The sequence below is a fragment of the Solea senegalensis genome, unplaced genomic scaffold (genome assembly GCF_019176455.1).
Source record: "Solea senegalensis isolate Sse05_10M unplaced genomic scaffold, IFAPA_SoseM_1 scf7180000014069, whole genome shotgun sequence".
NCBI classification, from domain to species: Eukaryota; Metazoa; Chordata; class Actinopteri; order Pleuronectiformes; family Soleidae; genus Solea; species Solea senegalensis.
The window spans coordinates 103,182-123,591 of record NW_025320958.1 but is presented as its reverse complement, the minus strand read 5'-3'; the positions used below and the strand labels follow the sequence as shown (position 1 = coordinate 123,591).

The 20,410-nt window shown below is 39.4% G+C and overlaps 3 protein-coding genes across 6 annotated transcripts in view; 1 reads left to right on the top strand and 2 right to left on the bottom strand.

Moving 5' to 3' along the window:
• Window positions 1-5,903, top strand: part of osbpl6 (oxysterol binding protein-like 6) — a 32,829-nt gene extending 26,926 nt beyond the window's left edge. For all 3 annotated transcript variants that reach the window (XM_044015978.1, XM_044015976.1, XM_044015977.1), the window contains 4 exons: window positions 484-628; window positions 774-900; window positions 1,147-1,269; window positions 3,235-5,903. In XM_044015978.1, coding sequence (XP_043871913.1) covers window positions 484-628; window positions 774-900; window positions 1,147-1,269; window positions 3,235-3,346 — 507 coding nt within the window. In that variant the 3' untranslated portion in view covers window positions 3,347-5,903. The remainder of the gene's footprint in view (window positions 1-483; window positions 629-773; window positions 901-1,146; window positions 1,270-3,234) is intronic.
• Window positions 5,904-5,944: 41 nt separating this feature from the next.
• On the bottom strand, window positions 5,945-11,670 carry prkra (protein kinase, interferon-inducible double stranded RNA dependent activator). Of its 2 annotated transcripts, none has more exons than XM_044015979.1 (8): window positions 11,540-11,670; window positions 9,198-9,373; window positions 8,969-9,050; window positions 8,370-8,451; window positions 7,967-8,084; window positions 7,781-7,875; window positions 7,513-7,675; window positions 5,945-7,393 (listed from the first exon to the last, which is right to left on the bottom strand). In XM_044015979.1, exons 1-8 carry the CDS (start codon window positions 11,581-11,583, stop codon window positions 7,236-7,238), a joined length of 918 nt encoding a protein of 305 aa, XP_043871914.1. In that variant the 5' UTR covers window positions 11,584-11,670; the 3' UTR covers window positions 5,945-7,235. The 2 variants fall into 2 exon arrangements, with proteins under 2 accessions (XP_043871914.1, XP_043871916.1); XM_044015981.1 differs by having other exon boundaries at window positions 8,370-8,448.
• A 1,341-nt stretch (window positions 11,671-13,011) lies between these two features.
• Window positions 13,012-19,389, bottom strand: casp10 (caspase 10, apoptosis-related cysteine peptidase). The gene is made up of 11 exons (XM_044015971.1): window positions 19,011-19,389; window positions 17,488-17,776; window positions 16,866-16,971; window positions 16,593-16,728; window positions 16,067-16,086; window positions 15,947-15,977; window positions 15,786-15,869; window positions 15,598-15,689; window positions 14,037-14,151; window positions 13,444-13,936; window positions 13,012-13,357 (listed from the first exon to the last, which is right to left on the bottom strand). Exons 2-11 carry the CDS (start codon window positions 17,766-17,768, stop codon window positions 13,177-13,179), a joined length of 1,539 nt encoding a protein of 512 aa, XP_043871906.1. The 5' UTR covers window positions 17,769-17,776; window positions 19,011-19,389; the 3' UTR covers window positions 13,012-13,176.
• Window positions 19,390-20,410: the final 1,021 nt, after the last annotated feature.

Genomic DNA, 20,410 nt, shown 5'->3' with positions numbered 1-20,410 from the left:
TGTCAAACTCATTTTAGTACAGCACAATTTGATCTCAAGTGGGTCAGACCAGTAAAATAATAGCATAATAACCTATAAAGAACAAGAACTCTATGAGTTTGTTTTCCTTTGTTTTGCATTTAATGAAGTATCTTTTTACAAAACATCACATTTCTGCAGGGAAATAAGTGCAATTTTCAAAAATATTACACCTAAATTTACCATTTACACAACCTACAGATCACAGTGGATCGAATAAAGGCACAAACATTTACTCACAGTGAAAAATATAGCATTTCACACTATGATTAGATTCTAATCCTGCGGGCCGGATGTTTGACACCCCTTCTCTAAATAGCAGGTGGTTGGTTGTTTGGCTCTATGTGGTCCTGTGATGTTCGGTGACCTATGTTGTCACCAGTGCCCCACGTGACCCTCATACAGAGGCTAAAGCAGCAGAAGATGAATGAATGAATGAATGCATGTCACATATTTGTCTTCCAGGGAAACTACTGGAGTTCTAATGTGAACGAGGTTCAAGGATTCGTGATGGATCAAGAAGGGAAAGTGGTCCACAGGCTTTTTGGAAAATGGCACGAGGGTCTTTACTGCGGTGTCCCACCTTCTGCCAAATGCATCTGGAGGCCAGGTAAACACCGGCTCTTACTCCACACTCAACATGGATTTAGTGACTAAAATTGCAAACCAGTGAAGGGGACGTTATTGATTAAAATAATTGATACACTGATTTTAAGATGTTAACATTGGTGTCCATGTGATTCTGTCCTTGTCAGGCTCTATGCCCACAGACTATGAGCTGTACTACGGCTTCACCAGGTTCGCCATTGAACTGAACGAGCTCTGCCCCGAGTTGAAAGATGTCTTGCCACGTACGGACGCACGCTTCAGGCCCGATCAAAGGTACAGACTCACCTCAATGCAGCAATCGCCATAAGCCCAAATAACACAATGTGACGCTGACTCTGAATGATTAAACATTAGAGGAAGCAATTTCCTCCAAATTACAGATGTGAACTCAAACTGTTTTTTACGATTAGACCTGACTAAAGTTAATTTTCACGTTTTGTGACGGACCTTGTGTTCTTTGTGTGGTCATCTGATTTACTGCATGTGTTAACTGTTAAGGGGTTGTTTTTGGTCACACAGACATCTCGAAGAAGGGAACTTGGAGATGGCATCCTCGGAGAAGCAGCGCATCGAGGACATGCAGAGAATGAGGAGAAAGTGGAACGAGGAGAACAACATCAAGCAGGAGCCGCGCTTCTTCAAGTAAGCTCAGGGACGAGTGAGCAGCATGAAAACACACACTGATTCATATACACAACTATGTGCTTGCTTTTTTTAGTAATCAGCCATGATAACAAACACGTGCTCGGACTTCATTGCTACCACCACTTTTAAACAATCATGAGTATAAACATGCTCGCAATTATTTATTTGGATATCAACACATCGTGCCTGTAAAGAAACAGTGACACAGTCTGATTTTAGCAAACAGTGAGCCACTTAATGTGCCTGTAAACTCGCAAATATATCAGCCAATCACATGGCAGCAATTTAATCCATGTGGACATGCAGACATGATCAAGACCATCTGCCAAAGTTCAAACTGAGCATCAGATTGGGGGAAAAAATATGATTTAAATGACTTTGAGCATGGCATGGTTGTTATATATAACCATCTCAAGGGTTTTAAAAGAGGAAATACCCAGTGAGCGGCAGTTCTCTGGGCAAACATGCCTCGCTGATGCCAGAGGTCAGTAGAATGACCAGGCTGGAAGACCCCAGCGAGTGTCCCTCCTACCACTTAATCAGGTGTCCTGTGTAGCTGACATAGCGTCTAACCGAAGAAAATGAAACGTCCGTGAAAAGTCTATTTAACCACGACATAGAGAACAAAGTTCATCTTTTAACGTAACTTTCTCTACGCCACTATCCCACTGTAAACTCCCTCTTCTTTGACCAGGCTCAATTTCCTTTATTTATTAATTAAAATATCGATTATTGCATCGCATGAGGAAGGATGACGATATATGACCCACCCCCTAAGTGACTTAGCAATAGATTAGAAAACAGCACATCGTCTTCTGCGTGTGTGGACTTAAGTCTACAAGTTTCTTGTTTCTTATGAATCCTCGAATGTTAGCTTCATGGTTTACAGGTTAAACCATACAAACAGTACCTACAGTAAGATGCTCTCAAGTTGTCACAATCATGCCTACATTTGATCATGAATTACACTGAATTACTGTTTCTGGACTTAAATTCCTGAACGATAGTAGGGCTGGAATAATTACTTAATTAATCGATAAATACATGTCAATTATTTTCATCATCATTTGATCGCCATGAGGGTTTTGTATCATTCTAAAAACAAGTTTTTATGATTTTTCAGCTACTTAAATGTGAAGATTTTCTGCTTTCTTTGCTCCATATAACAAAGTAATCATTAAAACTGAATTAAAACTGGTTTGTGGACAAAACAAGACATTTGAGAACATCATCATTTCCAAATTTGAAAAAAAAATTCAGTATTTTCTGACATTTTATGGACCAAGCGATTATTCGATGAACCGAGAGAATAATCGTCAGATTAGCGGATTATGAAAACAATCGTTAGTTGCAGCCCTAAACGATAGTTTTGCGATTCCAATTTTATTAAAAAATGATATTAAACTATAATGAGTTTCTTTTAGCTGGCCTGGTCGTCCTCTCGCAGTCAAAACCTATTTTGAAACTATTCTCGTATTACATGCACTACAGATCTTCTCAACGTACCTGCATTCATTAAAGCGTCAGCCTCAAAAACACAACACAGACAGTCCCACATACTCACGTTGAGCCTGGTCTTTCTCTGCTTCTTTGGGGAATGAGTTTCATCTCTGACACACACCTCAGGACACCTAATCATTTTAGATCACACTCACACAATATGCTGCATACCTCCTGGTTCACTAGTGGGATTTACTCCTTAGGTACGGAAATGTGACAGATTCACAACAGATTTTTGAAGTTTGGTGATACGGAGCTATTAACAGCTTTGTTTTTGTAGTTCTTGATGCAACAAATTAACATTATTTTGTGTATAATCAGTACATCTGTATATAAAAATGTATATGTGATTTTATCTTCATTTTATGGGTTAGTGTCCTGTGGTTTTATTTGGGTGGAGAGAGGACATAAATGGCTCTTCCCATCCCTATCTACTCACTTGTGTGTTCTGTTTTCTTCCAGGAAAGTGGTTGATGCCAATCACAGGGAGAGGTGGGTTTCCAACAACGTGTACTGGGAGCTCCGCAAAAACCCAGGCTTCATCAACATGGAATCCACAGTGAACCTGTGGTAGCGACTGGATCGCCTTGTCCCAAGAAAACTGTCGCCTATGCACAATAAGGTGTTGAAGAGAAACTTGCAAAAACATTTGTGTGCATGAACAGACGTGGCTGCAGAGCTGGAGGATGGAGATGGCCTAAGACTGAGTCACCCTGTCGAGGTTCTGCGGCACCATGCGCGTGCGCAGTCATCCATCCATCCATGGAAACATCCTGCAGGATCAATTTCATTGTGCTTCTCCAAGCTCCGAGCGAGTTGTCAGGGCAGCATTTTTAACACTCCCGTGTAGATCTTTCCTCAGCTCCTTCCGTCTTCTGAGTCTGTCCTTGCCTTAAAATGACGCGTCACACGAATCTAGCGAGTTTTAGTTCAAGCCATTTGATTTCCGACAGCCATTTGCATTAGACTAGTCTATGAAGTAGACATTTTGGTTTACTTACAATACTGTGCATGTTTAGAGAGCAGCTTTCACTGGCATAAAGCCGTATTTACTGTATCATTAATTATTGTAGAAAAAAGATAGGTATTTTTCTAAAATATCTTCGACTTAGAGAGGAAATACTATGTGAAATGGCAGATTTGATTTATTCTTGCCTTTTTAATACTATCGAGTCTGTGTGATAGCAGTACCATCTCTTGGGAAGCAACTCAACTTCTCCTCCACCCCCCCAACTAGACCGAGCTTCCCTTCAATCACCTGTCCTTGCCCTCTCCCGCTTCACTCTCTAATTATATTTATTGACATGAAACCGCCTCCTCTTGATCACATGGTCACACAAATACGCATCCGTCACTCCCACGCGTGTGTCATTCAAGTCTGTCCTTCGATTTGTGACGCAGGGAAACGTTTCAAGCGTGAGGAGCGAAGATGTTCAATCATCTTTACATTGAGGGTCTGAGTTGGTGCGGGAGGTTGTAGAGTTGTGCTTCACATAGAGAGCCCGACAGTGACACCAGAGCAGAGCGGCTACATATTTCCATTACGAGACCAAACACTCATTTATTGGGCGTCATTCCACAGAGCTATAGAGCCTTATTTTACATTAAAAGCATTCAAGAAATCAATTATCTTCCGTCAAAAATCAACAACAAATGACCATCACGGTTTGGCATGTGGGCGTACACATCCATATTCTGACCAACCACCACAAAAATGTTCACCGTTAATGTAGTTATACATTTTCTCTGATAAATTATGTCAGCAATCATGAGTCATTCATCTGTATACAGTTTTGAAACACCAGAGACACCTACAGGCCGTCCTGTGAAACTACAGCTTGAAGATGCTGACGGTCAGATTGTATAGTAACAACTCTACTGTACCAGCTTTAAAGATTATTATTATTAAATGCTTATGACTCGACTACTATGATGTGGTTCTCAGAAAAAAGCACCACTTACTTATTCGAAGATTCTATATTTATTGCAAATCAGATCAGCTTAACCCCGAGTGTTTTTTTTATGGAAGAAAACATAAAAGAGTTGTACAGTGAAAACATATATGAGCAGTCACTTATACAGGAGAATTTTTATACGATGGTTCCCTTTGTTCATGGCAGCAGAGTGACAACCCTGATAGCAAGAATAAACTAAATATGTAGAAAGAAAACTATGTGAAGCTAATCCATCCTGTGTGCACCGTTCACATGGCACTGTGGAGGTTATGAACCAAAAATATCTACTGCTTTGCATCCATATTATTTATTTTCTTTCCTTAACTGTGTGCGCTTTTAATTTGATCCCAGACGACAAAATGAACGCTCCCGCTCGTCAGCGCCAGTCCCACTTGCTGTGCCTTAACGCATTTATTATTAATGCCTCACAAACACACACACTACTGATGAGAATCCACGCGCCAAGAAAGAAGGTATGCCGTCAGTAAGTGAAACTTCAGTCTCCACCTGCCTGCAGATGATCAGCGACGCTGAGGAGTACGCTGTGACAAAGTCGACTTTGAGTGAAATGTCGTCAGTGTGATAAGGGATTTAAAAAAAGATGATCCGACTGTACAGAGCCTTGCAGTGTTCAAATGTGTTCTGAGCAGCTCCACTACCACAACATGCAATCAATCAATACATTTTTGTTGATCATTGTAAATACAGAACATTTAAAAAAAGAATGGGTCAACTACAAAAGCAGATTCATATTTTTCCTCATACGTCGGTGATTTGTTGTTTTCGGGAGGTTTTTTTTAAACAAGATTGAATCCCAGCAGTTTTGATTGGAAGCAGGTGCGATGCTTTGCATAGCGTTTGGTATTGAGGTGTCAGACCACGGTGGAAAATAATTTCATGCTTTCTTTGTCCATTACTTGACCTGCATGTCTCAACAACTTAGCCTGCCAATTGAATGTTGCAGATGCCTTATTTTAAAAAAAACAAAAAAAAAAAAACGTGTTTTTTCCAATTGGATTGTCATGTTTTTGTTTGTTTTATGTATCACAGATTTCTTTAAAGTCATCCCGCCCACACACACCTTCTAAAGTGCAATTTTAACAAAGTACATATCTTTCCATACACACTGTACACTGCTGCTACATAGTGCTTGTTCTAATAAAACGGTAAAACGTATGAGGAACATGTCATTTATATGTCAAAGAAATGAAGTGAAATAATGTCCACATGAGATTTTAATGGGTCATAGAGCCGTTCATTTTAGAAAACAGCGCATCATGATGAGAAATGTCCAGCACAGTTTCCCAGAGTCTAAGGTGAAGTGTTAACATGTCTAATTATGTCTGACCAACAGTAAAAACAAATATACCAAGTAAAAAAAAAAGAAGCTAAGTAATAACTACAATTGTTTTTAGTGTTTTTTTCAGTTATCAAAATTGTGCTGTTTGAGCTTCAGCGTGCAGAATAATGACCGAACTTGCTGCTACATGATGGGTCAAAGTACAATCTGGACTTCTACTATACGATTTACACAATCACCATTAAGAAACCTAAAACCTGCAGTGCACACTCACTGATAATTCACTTTTCAATGGAAGACAGCTTTTCTGCAGCAGTTACAAAAAGTTGTCCAACAAGGCCGCTCAGTTTCTCTGCATCACCACTAAAATCTAATGATTTCATACTTTGGGACATAATGCACATCATCCAATATTTACCTTTTGAGTTTTGCTGCTCACAGACAAAAATAATAATTGCTTTTCTCCTCAGGGGAGAAAAGCAAATGGTAATACGGCATAATTATTACACACAACATTTCCTACTAGAATAAATAATATATTTATATTATACCAAAAGACAACATCGCAGACAGTAGCTTTGACTGTTACTAATATTTCTGGCTGATGCCATCTATACCACTATTTTAATATAGGCTTGTCAAAACTACACAAGATTCAAAACAGGATGGGAAAGGGATTTCCTCAGCAACAAAGTCTGATGTTATATGATTAGCTATATGTAAGAAAAATGTGCTATTATGCTATAAACAAATCTCCTTTCTCATGTAATGTTTAAGGTATAAAAACATGGCCAAGTTTAATTCATAAAGAAATATACCACTTGGTCAGAAAACCTCTAACTAGGCATTTTCTTGAAATTTCTTCACCATAGATTCTGATAATTTATCGTTCAATCTTGAAAACAATACAGAAAAGTAACTATTTGACCTGAGGAATGACACAATAGCATTTCATATTTAGATGTTTTTGGGTTTTTTTTACCAACCATGATGAGTTTCTTGTTAAAAGTTAAAAACTACACAAATCAAAAGGTGGCTGAAGCAGTGGCCCAGGGCCTTGATGTAACTACCTTTGTGCCAGCACAATAGGATGCACTGGCTAATAAAAGACACCTTTTATGAGGAAGTGCAACGTGACTGGAAAACATGTGGGATATTCTGTATGTGACGTCGTCGGTGAAGGTGAAACTGTTAAATGTGGTGGGGCTTTACTTGATGGAGGCCATGATCTTGATATACTGCAGGGCGCTGTGGGCTGCGTCGTTGTGTGCGTTGCTGCAGGAGATGCCCGTGCCGTGGCACACGGTGACCGGGGAGGTGGACAGCTCTGCCAGACACTGGTACTGGCCGTTCACAGTCAGCTCATCTGACAAAGAAGAACACACACGCGTTACAGTGACAGTGACAGTAATGACTGCAAGTCTGCACCATTTCAGCCCAGTTAAAGCCCTCGGTGTCAGACGTAGTGTGGACTGACTGCCTCACCGATATCAAAGTATGTGACCTCAAAGCCTTGCTCCTTAGACAGTTCCAGCATCATCTGTATGTAATCTGTGTTGGGAATGCTCAGCGGGTTTCTTCTCAGTAAACATACATTCTCTGCTGATGAGTTCCTTATGTTCTCGATTCGGACACTTGGTTTAGGCATCTGAAAGTTTTTAAATGAACACAAACATTTTACAACACTGCACGCTGCCACTGCCTCCAGCAGTCACAACAACAAAACAAAAAAGGTTATAGATACTTGATATACCCATGTGATTTCAGAACAGCCAGACAGACTTTGTAGCTTTGCAACCATTTTCTCTGCAGCTGCCTTTTTTGCCATCTTTTTTGAATTTCCCACAGCTGTCAAAACAGAAGACAAAAAAGGAACACTATGAAGAATAAGAAGTCACTTTAAAGGGATTTGAAACAATCGTTTCATAAACACACATACCTTTCTCTGACAAGGACTCCATTCGACAAGTAACGGTGAATTCTCTCTTGTGTGGCGGACCAGCCTCCATTAAAATTGTGTATTCAGGAAGACGCCATCCCCTCTGCAAGGCTAACTCCTAAAATTAAAAGGCCAAAGAGAAACAAGAATTACATATAGTATATTCAATAAAAATGAATACATGAAAACAGGGACTCGAATAACAAGTTTTAATGGCTTAGCAACAGTTATCAAGGTTCTGAGAACATGCGTCATTTGTAATAATTGGTTGATTAATAAATATGAAATGGCGTATCAGCTGATTAATAGGCCCAACCAATTGATCAGTTCACATCTAGAGAAGAGATACACTCACATAATAAATGACATTAAAAAAAAACCCACACAGTCATGAGTCACACACCTGCAGCATCCCCACTGAGTTTGGCTGGTTGTTTGTTTCTGCTGCAACACCGTTACTCTCAGACTTCACAGGATTGATCCTGCTGGGAATAACATCAAAGCAGTTACCACAGCTGCAGCACGACATTGTTCACAACACGCCGTCAGCTTGACACGCAAAGCAATAGATAGATATAGAGATAGAGAGAAAGATAGACATGTGCAGACAGATGTAAGCCTTGATTTATTTCCACAGGGTTTACAGTCACAAAACAAACACAGCAACTACACAATACATGTAACAAGACACAGAAGCAACATAAAGCAGAAATGACTATGTGCTGTGATGACAGACAGGAGAAAGCTCTTGCCCAATGAGTCTTTCTCAATTTCTGTCTGTGGCCTGAAGGGCTGACTGGACTCACTGGCTCTTCTTCAGTATATGGTTTTGACTAAAAGTTGGTTTATTATCAATGAATCTGCAAATAACACAATAAAATAATAACAAAATAGATAATAATAAAATACTGAGTGAAGTTTACCAATAGCCTAAGTGGACGTATGCTGAAATTATTTTTAATTTAATGCAAGATTAAGTCTGTAATACAACAAATAACTCACAGTGTTCCAATGTCTCTCTGCAGGATTTTCAGGGCTGATTCAGCAGCCTGGTGTTTAGCAGCCTTTTTACTGGGACCTTGACCTGAAATCACAAAAATTGAAATCTCTCTTTTTAACACTTGAGTCAAACTTGTAAAGAGTAAAGATCAAGTCTGAAACCGATGCATAGGACAGAGTTCCTTCAGATTTGGCTAAGGAAAACTGTAGAATAGTAGTTAAATTAAATTACCTGTGCAGCTCACATCTCCGATGCTCACGCTGAAGACAAAGTTGGGCTGGTGAGCCTCTCCTTCAGCCTTATCCATCACATACACAGGAAGGTTGCCAGTTTTGGTGCCATATTCATGCAGGATTTGTATCGGCGTTTTCCCACGAATGATGGTCTGTGGTTCAAGTGTCTTTAAACTACATGCATCAAAACAAACACAAACGACAAAGCTGCAGTTAACCAGAAGCAAAACAACTCGGCTGTTGCTACAAATCTGTAAAGTATATGGACTAAAATAGGGCATAATTAATACAGAATATATATCATATGATGTAAATATTATTGTTGCTCTTTACTACCAAAAAGAAATGACTGTCCAAGGATAAATGTATCCTTTTACTAAGAGCCTTTTAGCATGTGATCCCTACTGGATTCACACAGTAAGAGCTAATGTTAGATGACGTTGGGGAAATCGCTCCTAAATTTACTTTATTTTTGTTCTTTAGTCTATTTCCAGGGAAGCATTGCTGAAACTAAATGCACATCTAAACACTGAAGCAGGTCAGTGCAACCACAGTCAGATCATTTCCACAGGAGCAACTGGAGATGAAAGATGTGGCTGAGGAACATCTCACAAAAGGGTATAGAATCCCATATGAACTCAAAATACTATCACAGTATTGACAGCTACTGCTAAATCAATAGACGTATTTACTGACTATACCAATTATCATTTATAGACTACATTAGGGCTGAAAGAATTACTTGATTATTAATTGATTAATAAATTACTCGCCAATTATTTTGAACAGCTTGAGGTTTTCTTTTCCATTATTAAAACAAGCTTCTTAAATGTGAATATGTTCAGGTTTGGGAAACACTGATCAACATTTTTTTAACATTTTATGGACCAAAAGATTATACAATTAATGAAAAACATTTTAAATAATATGTCATTAGTTGCAGCCCTTGACAATGTTTAATGGATTTGGTCTTTGAAACTTGATAAATGCTCCCAAGTCAGTGCAATTAAACTCTATATTTTATTAAAATATTTACTCTAGTATTTTGATTACCCGTTTCACGAATGTAGTACTTAGTTCATAAATTATTATGTATGTGCATTGCAGCACACACACACAAAATGCAGATTGGAGTGTGTTTTTTATTGTTGAACTATTATAATATTTGATTACATGTAGAGTAAAACAGATCAAATACATCAGACATATTAACTGTTCCAAATTCTAAAGATCGGCATCGGCCACAGAAAAATGCATATCAATCAATCGCAAGAAAATATGGTATTACATTTAGAACCTTGTCTATCATCAAACTTCTGATCTACCTCAATCTCAACTCTGCACTTTATGTAAATAAATGATCTTTTCTATTTCCATTCCGATTGATCATTGCACTGACGGCTGCTTTTATATTGTCTCCATTTACTTCCCATTGTGTTATTCACAAACAAAAATATGCAGAATCACGACCCAAGATCGACCCTTTTCTACTGAAACTAAAACCCTTGTTAAAATCTCACAATTTGATAAACAAAAAAGCATCACATTACTGAGTCATTATGTAAAATGTTCCCCTAAAATCTCTGACCCCTTTTTTGCTATCTTTTTTTTCCCATTTCTTCATGTATTTTATTCTACTCGTTATCTCTTTTTTACCCATAATTGAGTTATTTATCTGTCTTATTTAACCTTTATATTTGTAATTATTATGCAATATCTGTGCATTACGATGTTCATCAATGTATCATGTACGTTAGACTTGTTCAAGAAAAATAAGAAAAAACATTTACCCATTGCAACGTGCACCTATTTAAATACAGTTATTTTAAATTTATATCTGCTTCTGCAAAAAATCCATCCTCTGTTTGTCTCTTGTAAATGTGCACGACTGCTCTACGTGCCCTAATTTGAACAAATAAAGTTCTATGAATAATTTAAAACCTAAAATGCTTCAGGGTAGCAAGCTAAGCTAACTGGCAGTTCACTATTATTTACGTATAAATAACGTATTGAATGCATCACATATACTATATGCGTTTACTTATTCCGGTGCGAGCACACATTACATTCAGGTGATATAACTTTTGCATGGGAAGCGATTAATCACCATTGGATTAATTAAGTCATTTTAATGTCAAACAGCTTGCTGGCATTCTCACGGTTATTGCTAAATCAGCTAACATAATTTATTTGATTGGTCGCAGAGAGTCGCTTTTCTGTGATTCACACAAAACACTCAGTGAACTCTAACTTCTTGGCTTTATATACTAACACTTGTGTTATAGTTAGTGCTGAGAGATATATTTAATACACAGCTGAGGAAATGTAGTTTAAACGAACCTGGTGTTAATGTCGGCGTCAGAATGAATTCCCTCCTGAGACATGTTGACAAGTTCCTATGGACTCACTGAAGATTAGAATATTTTTACTACGACTGTAAAGTGAAAGTGAAGTCGCCAGAAACACTAAAGGAAGCTACCACGGTTAACATCCGGGTCAGATGCTGAGTCAAATTATGCGAATGGAGTTGTTTTGCTGCCACCCAGTGTTGATGGAGGTCACTAAGACTTTAACGTGATCAAGGAGGGACTGATTTTAAGCTTGAAACATTAAATTAACTCGTCAGAAGAGAAACATTTAACTCACGTTATGTCCTCCTGAGTGACATACACCTTTTGTCATCTGGGGGCAAAAACGACCCCGCCTGGTTTGTTATTTAAAGCACATAGTGTGAGAAAGCCCCACGGGTGAAGCACCATCTGCTGGTCGAAGTCACACACCAGACAAACAGCACACCAGACTTTGTGAAGCAGCATGGACTTTCTGTGTGTTTTCCATATCATGTGTGCATTCTTGAGGAAATGTAAATGTTTTCTACTTAATAGTTACGGATATTATGATTATTATTCCTGTTTGTGTTGCATGGGAAATAATGTGTGAGCTTGAGTTTCTGTAGTAGTTAGCTTCAATATTGCAACTCAGTTTCTTGTTGTGTTTGTGACCATGTTTTATTAACAGAAGTTTAAATGTTGAATAACTTACTGAAGTTTATAAAACATTTACCTCTGCCAATGTTATGTTGGAAATTGTGCAGTTTTTTCCACCACTGATAGTTATGTAATGCTTAAGTAGCAGTTTGTAGCTGTTAAGAAATGTTTATTTAACTTATTTAACTACAAAATAATATTCTGAGCATTTTTGTGACACATTTTATTGCTTTTCTTTAATTTCAAACCACATACACACACATACAGACATAAACAAACACAACTAAATACACACTACATGTTGTTGATGTGAAGCCCAACAATCTTCATTAAAGCAAGGCAAATAAGATCTCTCTGCCCAAATGCTTTGATTCTTTAATCACAATCATAGTCCATAATCCACCGCCTCAACCAGCAATCCTTCTTTCTGAGGCTGGCCCCTCAAACATATAGTATAAACTGTCAATATGTTCTGTGTAACATTATTCTTCCTTCAGTTCAACCCATTATCACAAATTGTTCCCTTCGTTTTGGAGTTTTGGGCCAATGGACCTTGTTCACATAAAAGTATACCCTGTTTTTGAGTTAAAATAAAATGAAACAATTATTTTTGACTAATTGACTTCACAAACATAGCACATACTGTAATCACATCCGTTTGTCCATTGGGGTCAAAATTGACCCCGTCTGGTTTTGACGATCATTTAAAGAAAGCTCACCCAATTCTGTTTCACCTGAAAATCTCACAAAGCTTCACAAAGGGCACAACTCCCATTTTTGGCCATACCTACATGTATATGCTAAACTAGAAGCAAGTACTTGAAGTGTTTGACAATGAACAGAACATTTTAATGCAAACATTACAGAGGTATTTATTCATTTTTGTATGTAACTTTGGCAATGCCACAAATATTAAAACGAGGCAGGAAACTGCCTCAGTACTTATAATCACATTTAGATGAGGCGTCAACAAGCAGGTTTTTTTTTTCTTCAGGGATCACTTTGTGAAAAGGAGGGCAGGCTGGGTGGAGGAACTTCAGGAATCGGAAAGACCACTCTCTTCCTGAGTGAGAAGGCTGGCTGAGGCATTTGCTTTTTTGCACCCGTGTCATCGGTCTTTTGGCTGACATCTGCATTCACCTGAGTCAGGATAGACATGAGGTCAACTCCCCTGTTCAAAACAAAAGATAAAGTGAGCGTTAACCTACCAAATAAAGTCAAATCATGCAACAAGATCTGATACTATGTGTTACTAACTTGGGCACCATTTGGACAAGGTGTTGACACAATGACTGAATAAACCAGCTGCCGTTCTTCTTATCTCTGTAGGAGACAAAGAAAGGGATGGTGGCCATTGCCTGCAGGAAATCAGCATCACATGGGATGGAGTTTTTCCCTTTAACAGCATCGAGACGACTGCATGCAGGGCCGTCAGCCTCTACTTGGACAGCCTTTTGCTTGTCGGCACCCTGACAAGCCTGGATAAAAAACAACTTGGGCTTTCCTGCCAAAGAAGGGCACTTGACTGCATTTAAAGACTGCGTCAGGTCTTTGAGCTTGACTCCTTTGCCTTCTACACCTTGAACCGTTCCCTCCTGGCCGTGGCTCAGAATACAGCAAACCATACAGTCCATCTGGCTGTGGTCCCTGCTGCTGAGCTCCCGCAACACAGACAGCATCTCCTCACTTGTACAGTCATTCCATATTTCGATAGCAAAGCCCAACCAGCCAAACACTTCCTGGAGACACTCTGGAAAATGAGGTCAATGTATGTTACATGGATAGAAACAATGCAGAAACTGTATAATAAAATATAGACTATTCACTTTGTTTATTTAACATCAGCTTACTTTCATCAGTCAACGTCCCCTCCCGATTTTTGCCATAGCATTGAGAGAAGTTGTAGTTGTTTATGATCAAGCAGATTCCTCTCTGTGCTGCAGTCATGGGATACACTGCCAAAACCTACAAACATAAACCCACAACACAAATTACGTAATGACTCTACAGCTGTGAAAATATATCTATTCATGTGTCTGCATTACGGATGTCTCGGTTAACTACTTTTACTTTTAACTGTGGTGTGAAACGTCGCAGTTAATAAATCGCGAAGGCTCCCCTACACCGTGTTTCACCGTGACATTCAAAAAAAACCTACCGGAGATTAAGCCGGTACCATAGACAGATTAGCGCGACTAGCACGGAACCAAAATGTAACAAGCGCGGTGAACTCCACAGAAAGTGCAGATGTTACCAAAGGCTGCTTGACAAAACGACTGCATCCAAGACTACGAGACACTGTCAGTTATATCCGCCAAAAAAAAACATCTGAGGTCTGCTGTATGGGACTATTTTGGGTATCCAAAAATTGGCCGAAGGTGTCATTCAAGACGTAGGATGCCATCTGCAAAATGTGCTGGAAAAAGTTGGTGCCAAAGGAGCCAACACAAAAACTTAACTTAAAAAGATAGTGTACACAGCCACCTTGAGGTTCTCTAGGCCACCTTAGTGGTGATGTAGATGCTCTCCTCCTCCTCGCTCCCTCAATGTCCAGCAAGCTAACAGGCTCTGAAAAGCAAGCATTGTGCAAGCATTGTGTTCTCCAGCCATCTACTGATCTACTGTACCTTCTCTGACCTGAGCATTACACAAACCCCAATTCCAATGAAGTTCAGACATTGTTAAAATGTGAATAAAAACAGAATACAATTCTTTGCCAATCCTTTTTGACCTATATGCCTGCAACAATTTCACTAGAGTTTCACTGGAGTTATGGGTAGTGATCATAAATGTTTTCTTGTTGCGAAACCAGCATAGAGTAATTTACACCGCGCTATTTTTATTATTCTTTATGGATAGTGAGTCAGTTAGGTTTTCTTTTAAGAATGAGTAAGAAGGATATGTTTTGTTTGCTTCATGATTTGATTCCACCTGCAACCCATCCTTTTGTTCAGTCTCACCCTCAGTTGCTATAAAACTTAAACACATTAAAATAACATCAATGTTAATCCTACCATATATGTTGTAACAGCCTGCTCTGACAAGGGTGATGGTTGATTTTGTACTGATTCTAATTCTGTATTGATGGATTCTGTAGCTGCATTCAAGACCTGGTCACGTCTCCATATGTACAGTACCTCTCCTCTTCAAGTGCTTTAGTGCAGCAGTTTAAATTTGTTAAATTATATGTTCCAAGTACAGCTTTCGACAGCACATGCCAGGCCAGACTACAGAGGCCCAAAGACCATAATTATTCAAGTAATACCCCCAAATATAGTACATGCAGGTAATCTGAAACCCAAAAATGAGTTTTGGAGCCCTTGAGGGTCTGTGACTTGGGTAACTGTCCATCTTGCCAAGGTGTTCACCCTTGAACACATCAGCCTGTATAAGAAAAAATAAACCACACACCTCACTGTTTGTGTTTGTTTTCTGAGACGTCTGTTTTTCAGGGGAGGTCTTGTTTTCCTGAGACAGCAGCCATGCTGAGGCATCACTGCACACTGAAGGACAGATGATGGCAGGTTGAAACGCAGTCATGTTCCACAAAGATGAAGCATCATATAAAAGGTGTGTTGTATCGTGTCACAACAGCTTACTTTGGACACTTTTGCTTGTTTCAGCATTTGAGCCGCTCAGTGTATGAGGTGGAGTCACACGTTGCTCTCGAACAGGCAAGGCATCTGTAAAAAGTAATAGAATCACTTGTAAAAAAAAGTGTTGTCAAAAAAAATTAAAAAAACCTAAACTCATGACTCACCCACAGAGAAGTTGAAAGAATTAATCGGGCTCTGTGGGACACGAGAGAAAGTAAAAATGGTAAAGTAACGCGTTTCATCGTCATATAGACATATAGTGTTTATAGTGAACAGTTTCTCACCTGGGCCTGTGACTGGAACGCTTGAAAGAAGGAGAAAAGATTACAACACAAAATGGACAGAAATACTTAAACGTTACTTGCAGTGAGCATAATGTTATGTTAATTTAAAAATCAGACACGCTAAAAAGGTTTATTATTAATATCCTCAGTGAAGTGAACCAGGGAGTAAGAATATACTTTGTTAAGTAAGTGCAAGTGTACAGGTTTTAATCACGTTTTGGCTCAGCCTCCTGAGAACAAAGCAATCAAAGAGTTAAGACTTAATGTTAAGGTTGGATTTAGGCTTGCTACAATTGCTAATTGCAGGAAACACCTGCAATTAGCAATTATATCACTTTTATTTTGTGAAAAACTGTAAAGGAAACTCAACTATAGAGGCCAGTGTCCTGTGCCTGCTCTTCCTGCTTTAACTGCACTGCTCAATTCTAAATTAAATACTTGCTTTTGTGTCCCGATTACTACATTTACTACTGTAAGTATGTGTCAGCATCCCACATCATGTGAACATCGTGTGAAGTGAGCTCACTATGCTGTGCTTTGAACTGGTAGATCTTCTCTTTCAGCACGGGACAGACTGACTTAAAAATGTTCTCCAGTTCGATTAAGTTAGTGTCATTGATGAGGTCCATGTGCTCCATCTCCAGGAAGATTTCCAGCATAGTCTGGAAAGTTACACACATTTTACTTCATCAACTCTTCAATTAAAAAGAGATAAACATGCATCACGTTGTAGCACCATTTAAAAACAATATGACTTGCACATTTATGCCGATCATCTCAAAATATAGGAATCACTTACAATATGGTCCTCCAGTTTTCTGCGTGGGAGTGTTGGGTTTAACAAGAACTTCACATGTTTCAGGTCATCATCAGTCATCTCCTCATACAGGTTGTACAGTAGCTTCCTGCAATGACGGACAATAAAAAGTCAAATTATGAAGTGTTGTGAAGCAGTGAGCAACTGCAGTTTTGGTTTGGTTGTAGATTATTTAAATGCAACATACGTCACATTAGAGTCTGATGAATTGCTAAGTGAATTTATTTTTAGTATTTTCTGAGGTTTTAAAAACCACAAGATTAAACAAATGTATGCAGAAAAACTAACATGGATGTTTGTGTTGTATTTTACGATGTCAATGTTAAATTGATGGAACTACATCTAAAAACTGCATTCTCACAGTCACAAACCTGAACTGATGGAAAATGCAGTTGACTATGAAATGATTTCCACACATCATTTCACAAGATCTTCATGCCAGATCAATTTATCAAGTCTTGCATTGGCACAGACACTGGCCCCATGCTTCGAACTCTACATATACTGTACTACATATACATTCATAGCCATTTTATTATTTCATACAATTTCCTGCAACTTCAATCACACCTGATGATCTCACAGTAAAATATGAGCAGCCCACCTGTAAGGGGAAATGAGCCCACTGGTTGTAGATTCTCTGTAATTCAGATTGAGGTCACGGACCAGACGAGGGCGTTGTATGATGAGCAGAAGCTCTATCAACAGTTGCGGCTGCTCTGGTGAGAGACAGTCTTGTTCCACCAGACGAGAGAAGAGGTCATTGGCCGACTCTATAGAGTTTGGGTTTCGGCCCAGGAAGTCGGTGCACAGGAATTTTAACGCTTTTACTTCGTCCTTGCACATGGCCTTCCCTACCTCCAACAGCAGCCTCTGAAAATCCATTTCTTTTGCTAAAAACAAGATAAACTTACTCAGATTTCTGTACCATGATTTGTGATGTAACATTGTGTATCGAATCATACCATCCATTACTCCCTCATCTATTTACATGACCACATTTTAATAACATGATGTGGCTGTACGGTGCAGAAGCAAGGAGTAGAGGTAGCGGAAGTGAATGAGTTTAAATATGTGGAGTCAATCATCCAAAGGACAGTGTACAAGAGAGGTGAAGAAGAGAGTGCAGGCAGGAGGGAGTGGGTGGAGACAAATGTCAGGGGACAGGGACGGTCTACATGACGGTACTTAGACCTGTTCTGATGGCTTAGAGACAGTGGCACTGCCTAAAAGACAGGAGGTAGTGCTGGAGGTGACCAGGATGGACAGAATTACAAATGAGCATATTGGAGGGACAGTTCAGGTTGAACAGTTTGGAGATACAAGTAAGAAAGTCAAAGTTGTTTTGGTTTGGTCGTGTGCACAGGAGGTATATTGATTATATTGGACAAAGTATGTTGAAGATGGAGCTGCCAGCGAGAGGAAAAGAGGAAGATGTTGTTATTCACAACATCCATGCACCTTCATGCGTTCATCTTCATGCAGTTGTGAAGGAGGACATGTCATGAAGACATTTGGTGCAACATAAGAGGACACAAAGGAGATGGCAAGATGGAAGCAGGTGAACCGCTGTGGCGACCCCTGAAGGAAGAAGCTGAAAGATGAATAAGGTCACAGACAAAAGCGATTACACGTCGTTGGTGAGTTTGTGTCAGTAAATCTAAACACTTTCAAACACCAAAGTTACAGAACAACACAGCGAAACTTACTGATGCGGGAAACAGTGGATCAACAAATGAGTCAACAAAAGGCCGTCTTATGGGATATAAATAGGTGAAAATATTGTTGTCAAAAACTTAAGTAGACATACATTCTACTAGGTGAGCCTTTTATTAAGTGGCTAAAAGCAGTTTTTCCTTGAAGCTTCCATATTTCAGCTGATTCATGGCACATGTAGCAGCAAAGTCAACACTGACTATGTGTAGTCCTCTAAGGAAGTAATAAGGAACAAGACATGTCCATGAAAATAAAGTCCATGGCCGCTGTGATGTATTTTATTGAAATACATTACGTTTCAATCAAAATCCAAAAATGGTACAAGAAGGAAGTGAGCCTGTCTGCGGTTACTACAACACACACAATTGAAACTATTTTCTACTCAACCCTAAACATGAGGCGCAACGTTACCTGTGAGAGAGACTCCAGACGGTCTGAAAACAGGTACTGCGGGTGACAACAGAGCTCTGAAACGGGTGTTTTTATTCCGAAACACGAACTTGGCAGAAAGTTCGAGGCCGTGTGAACATTAAGTTAAGAAGGAAGTTAAAAACGAAAGTAATAGAAAAGGAGAGCAGCGGGACTCGCACATGCCCTTATAGAGATATACGGGGCTGGATACTCACCGCAGCCGGGGCAAGACTCCCCACAGTACAAAATTCGGGGATTGATGGCCAAAACATTTTTTCATTGGGTGAGGTTAAGGGAGAATTGAAGTGTTTATAATTACAGCAATCGATCGAAAACTACGCTGATGACACCTGTTGAGCGTTTCTCTCATTTCTGTGTGTCGCTCTCACAGGAGAAGCCCACCCCCTTAACACACACACACACAGAATAAAAAAAAGAAAAACTTACAAAATGATGTTCTACAATAGGCCTAAAATGTTGTAGTTTTTGGTCAACGCGTTTGAAAAGGCTTAACTCGGTAAAATAGGTCTAAGTTCCCCCGAGAGTGGTAAAAACATGAGAAAGTGCCCTACTGGCTGCCATTCATATGTGGCTCTAAACCAAAATATAAGTTTACAAAATAGCTAATCTCTAAAGGAGTGTTTTTTCTAGTGGAGAAAAGTAATGCAGTGTCTTAAAAGATGCCCTTACAACCATTGGCATGTTTCCACTGGCTTGCCTCAGCACGGCATGGTTAAGTTGCGTTTCCATAGTACCTGGTATTCAGTTTTCACTTATTGGTCTGACACGAGAATCAAGCCGATCAATGCCGAACTGTAGATCAGTTAAAAAGACTTCACAATTCTAAAAACGTGGGTTAATCTCCCAACAATTACCAGGGAAATATCTAAAATCTCAATATTTAACAGAGGAGTCTGGTGTATGTAGCGACAGCACTGCTGATTGCGAGCGGCATCACAAACCCTGTCGCTGTAATTGAGTCCAGTGACTGTGCTCCAGTCATGGAGGAAGCATTGAACAAATATTTTTAATCAACTGATTCTAATGATCCAGTTACACTGAAAACTACTGCTTTACAAGCCACTAGGCACTTGTTTGTTTGTGTCGCATGTAAAACGAAGTCCTACTGGCCCGTGTCGAGTAGGTATTATTTTGTAGTGGAAACCCCACCTAAACCGCGCCGCGCTGTGCCGTGCCATGCCGAGGTGAGGTGAGGTGAGGTGAGCTGGGACCGCAGGTGGAAAAAGGGCTTGTATGGACTTACATGACTTGGCCCACATGCTGAAAAGTGTCCATTCCCTGGTGACAAAAAGGCATACATCATAATTTTTCTATCTCAGCGACTAATGTGTTGTTCTTTCGGTTCAGAACGCATAATTGTAATTTCCATGAACATTTAT